At 36.3% G+C, this 8247-nt stretch overlaps 1 protein-coding gene across 1 annotated transcript; it reads left to right on the top strand.

The window, feature by feature from the left end:
* Nucleotides 1–1989: 1989 nt before the first annotated feature.
* Nucleotides 1990–7532, top strand: gjd4 (gap junction protein delta 4). The gene is made up of 2 exons (XM_006642880.3): nt 1990–2305; nt 4506–7532. The coding sequence occupies exons 1-2, from the start codon at nt 2242–2244 to the stop codon at nt 5687–5689; spliced, it is 1248 nt and encodes a 415-aa protein (XP_006642943.2). The 5' UTR covers nt 1990–2241; the 3' UTR covers nt 5690–7532.
* The last annotated feature ends 715 nt before the right edge of the window (nt 7533–8247 follow it).

Here is an 8247-nt window from a genome sequence, read left to right as displayed (position 1 = left end):
TTTTTTGGGGGTTGTTTTTTAGATTGGACTGGACTTCTCTTTTCACAGCATATTTTACTGACTTGCTTTCCTTTCATCCAATCAGGTTGGCAATGTCATTATTTCCAGACAAGGAAATTATATTGATTTAAGAGAAAGTGGGTGCAAAGGGAAATGCAAACAGTTTAAGTTTACAAGTGTTCATTTTTGTTCATCGGGACTCTTATTTTTGATGGCAATCATATTTTTAACAGCTGTACGGGACACAGAGTTGTTAAGCTTTTAATTGATTAACATTTCTAAATGTACCCTTGAACATGTATGGCTAGAAAAGAGAGGATTAGCGCTCACAGTGATGTTAAATTTATAGCATAACACATCAAAGTATGTTTTTTTGCAATTTCCAGGCTTTTTATGAATCTTCATCTCAATGCCTGCAATTGTAGAAGGTCAAGCTGTTAGCATTGTAAGGGGGTCTGCTCTGTTTTATGCTCAGTGTTGTTGCTTACATATTGCCCATGTGTCAACGCAACCTGTTGTCATATGGCACAGCTCTGTTGTTCACACAGATGTAAGGAAACTGTTTTTCGTATGCATCAGTGTTTTGGACTCTGTTTGCCTGCCTAAAGGTTTCTATGAATTGAACAGTTTTATGGTGGGGCTTTATTTCACTGTCTCTCCAAACTGAGAAGCAGATGTCTAACTCATGTCACATGACATGGTGTCTGACACTCACACACAGAATTACATAACCTTGGTGACAGCTCTTTCCTACTGGCCTTTGCCATGTGGCTGCCAGTTTTAACTAAAATCTGAAGCAATTATAAGACACAACTGCTGCATTGGAATACCCATTAAAGAACCGACGTGTAAGATCGTGAAGCACCGTCTTACTTCCTGAACATTTTTTCTGTGATATGTTCACTTGTGTTCACACGTGTAACGTGACCTAGGGGCCATGTACGCACAGTTGCTGGTTTTCATGTGAGTGATAGTCCAATTTTGGACTTGGAAATACCCGCATTTTATGATTTGAAAGGTTGTGTTATCTTTTACCACTTGACAAATCAGTACAAGTTAAGTTTCATTTATAATTTATTAGAAATGGTTTTATGTAGGAAAAGGGCTATTGCTCTCTTACCTTCTGTACCTATACCAATATACTTATGCTGGCAATTAGTACAAATATTTAATTATTTTGACAGTTTACTTAATCAGATCAGCTGCCTCTCAGAATTGTTAACACTTTAATGCACCTCTTAGTCTGAAGAAATGTTTCATTGAGAGATATCTAAAATCATCCTGGTGCCAGTTTATCTGAAATCCCTTTTTTTCTGAAATCATTTATGAAAAAGGAAACTAATTGAGCTAGTCTGAGTGACTTGGAGAAGGGTCTAGGTCCTAAGAAGAAACAACAGGGATGACAAATTTACTTTTTTTTCTCAATGACTGTTCTAAATAATTTCCTAGGTAAGGTTAATGCATGATTTTTATTTTAAAATCGCAGGTAGCAGTTTTGGAAACTGTCAGTCTTTTCTTTATTTGCGTATGGCTATACAATTCACAATATTCACAATGCTGTAGTTTAATTCTATTCATTTTAAACGCTTTATCATTTACCATATAAAGAGAATTTGATTACTTTAATATTTAATCATAGATATTTAGTAGAAACGTCAAACCCCAACTGCAAAGCAGATACCGTCTGCTGACCAACCGTAATGCAGAATTAAAAATACAACTCCATAAGACTCATTCTAGTCCAGTCTGCTTGCAGAAGTGGTTAGCTTCTGAATACTTTCCGATGCGGTTGCAAACATAATACACTGATTTAAAGCGTAATCCAGTGGCTTCTTGTTTTCCTGTAAGGACGACCAGCACCGAAATATCTCAGCAATGTCAGGATGCAAGGCATGCCTTTGTGAGCAAGAATAGCCTACAATGGGTGACATGTCTCCTGGCTTCTGTTATCTGGTTGCAGTTGTCACTGTAACAGGGCTAGACAAAGAGGTAAAAAAGAAGCAACATCTTTTTGGGGGGTTTCTTAAAAACTGCTACAGCCCAGGTCAGAGCTAACTTGATGTAGGCCTTACATACTCTCAACATTCACAATAATAGGTTTCTCCATCACCTGAGTGCCAGTATTTTATCTGAAATCCTTTTTTTGTTTTTCCTTGGACGTAAGCTAACATTTTTTCTGTTCTAAAAAGCCCATCTCAGGTGTACCACAAGTCTGTGAGTCTCTGTTAGATAAGGAACAAGATGGGGCGATGGAATACTCTGGATTTTCTCTTCATTACCCTCAACTACAACATCACAATTGTAGGTATGTATTATGTTTACATGTAATTACAAGATAAACTTTATATGTATTTTTATACTATATACATTTTATACACAAGCATATCACAATAAGTAGGGATTTTTTATAGATCACTGGTAGATTGAAGGTTCTAATTGTACAAGTTTTTTAAAGATTAAAGTTTTCATGTAATTAAGAAATCTCCTAAATAACTCCCACAGTGACCTATAAAAATGGTTTACTTGTACAAAAGGAAAATTTGGATTTTTACATGCAAAACATTATAGAATATGTCAAAATTGCAGAAATAGGAGTTTGAATGGTGGTATCCTGTAGTATTTCTGAAACTACTGGATCTTAACCTTTTGATTTGTTTTCTGTGTGTGCGTTCACACAATCCTGTAACTTTGATTGTTTTAAACCTTATCTTTAATAAGATTCGCTACATATATATGAGCACACTTCATGTGTACAATTGGCTCAAGAGTTTTTATCACAATACAGTTAGTTTACTTTTCTGCGATTTGAAAAGGTATATAAGCCTACTGTGATACCCAACATAACCTCCTGCATTTTTTAAAAAATAAACCTAGTAGATGCATCAGTAAAGATGGTGTTTCCTGCAATATTAGGCTTGTAGGCTCTAAAACCAATCTAAACTTTACATATTAAATAATGCTATCTCAGACTTTATGACTGAAACAAAAGCACTACTGAATTAAAAATTGTATATAAATACAGTTCATGGTAAAAAAATATGGATTTTTCCAGGTCAGGCTGTTAAGTACTTATGTGTGAGACCCAGAGGAGCTGTGGCTTGATTTGTTTTTGTATGGTTTGAAAGTGCTGTAATGCCCTTGTTGCCTTTTGGTCATGTATCACGAGTTACCAGTGCTTTGCAATTATTGCCTTTCAAGGTGCTATATGAATATTTCTCATAATATTATCATCAGTGTATCCACAACTGCAGTTATTCTTGCTATCAGTTGTGAGGCAAACTTTGAGAACGGCAAATATCTGAAAAGGTAATAAAACCACTTGAAGCGCTTTAATAATTGGTTTTAAAAATCTAAATTATTTCAAATCTGTAAAACATGGAATGCACCCTACATTAATCATGATAATTTTGTGTTCATCTTTCTAACAAGGAATGATGTAAGTAATAATATAATATATAAGGCTATAAATAAGTGTAATTAAGCATGTGTTTGGTTCCAAACAGAATGTAGAGGTGGTCTTTATTTAAAACCTTGTTTGCCTTGGAGCAGCTGCTGTTATATTTCACTTGCCTTTATAATATACTTATCTATTGAAACAGGATATTTGTTGTAAAAATCAGAGCAATGCAAAGAGCTAAAAATATGGAGGAACAAATATGCTTAAAGCATTTTTGCAGCAGTAAACTATTGACACAAATTCCCATTTTTGGAGTTACAAAAATGAAAGTTAATCCCTTCCTTCAGAAATTTTAAGTCCATAATTTATGAAAGGGTAACAAAGGGTAATATAATTTTACAGCTGTTTAAAAGCATTTGATTAACACAATTTGTTGTTTAAGAGGTGCCTATACCTCAGAGAATAACTGGATATGCATAGCTAATCTGGTTGGTCACAGGAAAAAATAACTACAGCAAATTACAAAACTGTAAAATTACAAATCACATACTGCTATACGTTTCTGCACCTAAGGCAATGAATAATTTACATTGCATATTACCAGACCACTTCTTCTTTTATGAATCTATTAAATTGCTGTGAACTGTTTTTAAGCCAATGTTGCCTAACTGCCAAGTTGTTTTTCCAGAACAGGATGGCTTATTTTGTTGGAATTTAAAAATTGGTATACAAAGGACTGCCAGGGCATTGAGCATTTATTTGATCCTGACAAATGTTTGTTTAGCAAATCCACTGTATAAGGCCATATTAGGACTTTAATAAGAATTCAAAAACTGTTCACCTGATATAATTAACATTTTTACAAATTAAGAGCATAAAGAGCACAGAAATTCAATCCTTGCTTTGGAATACTCCTAGGTCAAAAATGGGGGAAAAATACAGAACTATTCTCCAAAATCTTCAACAGGTGGTTGTAGGAAGTCCAATATTATTCTTGTTTGACACCCTCCTTTACTTTATCCTACACTCTACTGTACACCTTTTGTGTCACTTTCACAATACTTTTTGTTGACTACTTTGTAAATCTTTACTATTTATTTTGTTGTAGGGAAAATTTGGTTAACCCTGATGATCATGCTCCGGTTTCTAGTCGTCCTTTTTGCTGGATACCCACTGTACCAAGATGAGCAAGAACGGTTTGTCTGCAATACCATCCAGCCAGGCTGCTCCAATGTGTGTTACGATATGTTCTCTCCTCTTTCTCACTTCAGATTTTGGCTTGTTCAGATCATAACCCTCTGTCTGCCTTATGCCATGTTCATCATCTACGTGGTTCATCACATATCTGCAGAGGCTGCCATTGACCGCTGTGTTTCAGACCGAATTAAAACAACTTCCCATTACAAAATACACCAAGAAACCTTCAGGAAAGCTTCCCTAAGTAAAATTGCTTTGGAGGCTGAACAAGGGAAGATACACAGTTTCTTAGGGGCTTACATCTTCCATTTGTTGCTGAGGATTTTACTTGAAGCTGGATTTGGCGCTGGCCAGTACTACCTATTTGGGTTTTTTATTCCAAAGAGATACATTTGCTATGAGATGCTTTGCACCAGTATGGTGGATTGCTATGTTTCCAGGCCTACAGAGAAGACAGTGATGCTGAATTTCATGTTCGGGGTGAGCGCCTTGTCTTTCTTGCTGAATATTGCCGACCTGATCTGTGTGATCAAAAGATCTTTGAGGCAAAAGCATAAAAATAAGCTACTGATGGAAAAAATGTGCGAAGAAGAGGAGTACTATCTCTCTCCTGCCAGCGCCAATGTAGACTCACACATACAGCTGACTCAAGAGCTTGTTTCCTCTGCTGCTTTTCATAAAAGAAGGACAAGCAAGTCAACTTTGGACGGAGCGATGTCTGCGCGATTGGAAGAGGTTGATAATTCATCGGAGCCCTCGGACGTTCTCTCCCAACGTGCAGCTGGATCCAACACCAACAGCAATAATGACTACCGGCAGAACCAGGAGGAAGATGTAGATCAGGAAGGCAGTGAAGTGGCACTTTGTATGAGCGAGCTTAAGGGAGTGCCTCGAATGTCTGGCAAGTACTGTAAGCATGGTCGTCTGAGACCACCTCCTTCTCTTTTAAGGGAAAGAGTCCCTGCAGGGGAGGCAGACATCTCTACAGATCTTTGTGCCAAGAGAATAGGCCAGTACACACTTGTGCAAATGACCACCTCTGATATACAGTCCGGTTGTAGTGAACTGCAAGAGAGGCGATCGGAGTGGGTGTGACAGAAATGGAGAATGTCCCCCAATGTGCTTGATTAAGAGATGCAACTCATTAGATGTTACAAAAAACAAAACCAAAGAAAAAATTGGTGAGCACTCTCGTGATTCATGCTTGTTCTTGTTTTTGGGGAAAATCTTCAGGAAGATACACCCGCTAGTGCTCAGATAATTCACTGGAACAGCTTGTTTTCTAAATCGAGATAAAAGTGTGTATTGGAGCGACATTTCACTCTTACAAATGCATTATTGGTTGCTTTTTCAGTCTAAACCTGTGCTTCCTTGTGCTTTTACTTCTTAAATCAGATACATTTCCAGATTATTTATATTACAATAACCTTGACCTTATTTTATTTAGGTGTAGAAATTAAATCATATTCTACATGTGTGGTCCTGAAGCTAAATTGATGCACCTTTTATGTCCCTGCAGGGGCTTTAGGGGTCAAGACTCAAGGACAAATGAACAGTTACTAATGACAACAATGGAACCATAATGGTCCAGTAGAGTGATCAATTCTAAGGACTGCTCACACTAATGAACAAATATGGATTAATGTATACACTCAGATGCATATACATGAAATAATGCTAGAAGTTGACAGGTATGTTATCTTCAGTCATTGAGATACTGGTCATTACAGTATTAATTTACTTTGTGCAATTTAAACCCATTTGTACACAATGTTTTTGTTACCAGAATTCTTTTGCCATTTTCATTTTTTTTAGAATTTGAATGTGGGGCTTTTCCCCATTTTTATCACTATTTAATCATAATAATAATTGCTTACACTTATATAGCACTTTTCTGGACACTCCACTCAAAGCGCTTTACAGGTAATGGGGACTCCCCTCCACCACCACCAATGTGCAGCCCCACCTGGATGATGCGACGGCAGCCATAATGCACCAGAACGCTCACCACACATCAGCTATTAGTGGGGAGGAGAGCAGAGTAATGAAGCCAATTCATAGACAGGGATTATTAGGAGGCCATGATTGATAAGGGCCAATGGGAAATTTTGGCCAGGATGCCGGGGTTACATCCCTACTCTTTACAAGAAACACCCTGGGATTTTTAATGACCACAGAGAGTCAGGACCTAGGTTTTATGTCTCATCCGAATGACAGCGTCTGTTTAAAGTATAGTGTCCCTGTCACTATACTCAGGCATTAGGATCCACATAGACTGCAGGGTGAGCACCCCTGCTGGCCTTAGTAACACCACTTCCAGCAGCAACCTTAGTTTTCCCAGGAGGTATCCCATCCATGTACTGGCTAGTCTCACCTGCTTAGCTTCAGTGGGTTGCCAGTTGTGAGTTGCAGGGTGATATGGCTGCTCATATTTAGTGTTTTAAGTAAGTATTTCTCTGAACCACAGACATTTATTACTACAGCCAAATTAAATTCAGCACAAGTCCTATCTTCTAGTGTGCGTTTTGCACAAAGGTTCCTGGTGCTTTTGTGGTGTAAAGACCAAGGCAGAAATATACAACAGGACATTTGTAAATTCAGTTCACCTTATGAATGTAAGTGATAAATTAAGGAACAAAATGTACACTTCAGCACTGTATTAACATAGTATTTCTTTATCATACAGGGTTCTTAAAGAACAGCTTCTTAGAGACTGTTTGGACATGTTTTTTGGAAAGAAATGAGGGGTAAAGCCAATGTGAAAGCTTTTTCTGACATCTTGTTTGCGAAAAAAGGAATGGTGTTATATTTTAAAATGGAGAAATGTACTTGCTGTGTAATAAGCTGTATTTAGTAACTGTGGATGGCAGAGGTCGTTTTTCACATTTCCCCATGCTTTTTCAAGAATGAATACACAGCTATCCAGGGCATCCTTTGATATTCTAAGTTTTGGTTGTTAGAGGTTGTTACATGCAGCAGTAATTGTGTATAATAATAATAATAATAATAATAATAATAATAATAATAATAATAATAATAATAATAATAATAATAATAATAATAATAATTGCTTACACTTATATAGCGCTTTTCTGGACACTCCAATCAAAGCGCTTTACAGATAATGGGGACTCCCTTCCACCACCACAAATGTGCAGCATCAACCTGGATATACTATACACAATTACAATCAAAGTAGTAGAGGCGTAATAATGATATTCCAAAGTATTTAAACGTTGATATCAGATACTCCCCATTTCAAAACCAGTTTTAAAGATTTAAACTAGAGTTTTTTGGTGTGCCATTAGACCTTTAACATGAATAAATAAAAAATTGATATTTTTGTTTATACAAGAATGATTTAAGTTACAGATTTATTGTGAATTATTTTTCTCTAATGTTGTTCAATTTTGTCTTTTTGAATTATTTTTATTATAAAATGAATTCTGTTGTTGTAGTTTTTTATTTACTGTATATTCCTCTCATGTGTTATTAAATCTAAGAAAATGTACTGTGGCTTAATGTAATTTTTATCCTTTATATGTATTATTGAACTGTTCTATTTAATTCTTTTGCATAAACTACACAAATACCTCCATGATAAAATGTATTTTAATCACAGTATATAAGCCACAGCATAATTCAGTTTCCTG

This window comes from Lepisosteus oculatus, chromosome 6, assembly GCF_040954835.1.
Source record: "Lepisosteus oculatus isolate fLepOcu1 chromosome 6, fLepOcu1.hap2, whole genome shotgun sequence".
Lineage (NCBI taxonomy): Eukaryota > Metazoa > Chordata > Actinopteri > Semionotiformes > Lepisosteidae > Lepisosteus > Lepisosteus oculatus.
This window is presented reverse-complemented; position numbering and strand designations above follow the sequence as displayed.

Bases quoted from the DNA above. Each gene is read 5' to 3' on its own strand.
- gjd4 (XM_006642880.3), top strand. From the start codon at position 2,242: ATGGGGCGATGGAATACTCTGGATTTTCTCTTCATTACCCTCAACTAC. The intron at 2,306-4,505 runs GTATGTATTATG...ATTTTGTTGTAG, and splicing joins CTACAACATCACAATTGTAG to GGAAAATTTGGTTAACCCTG.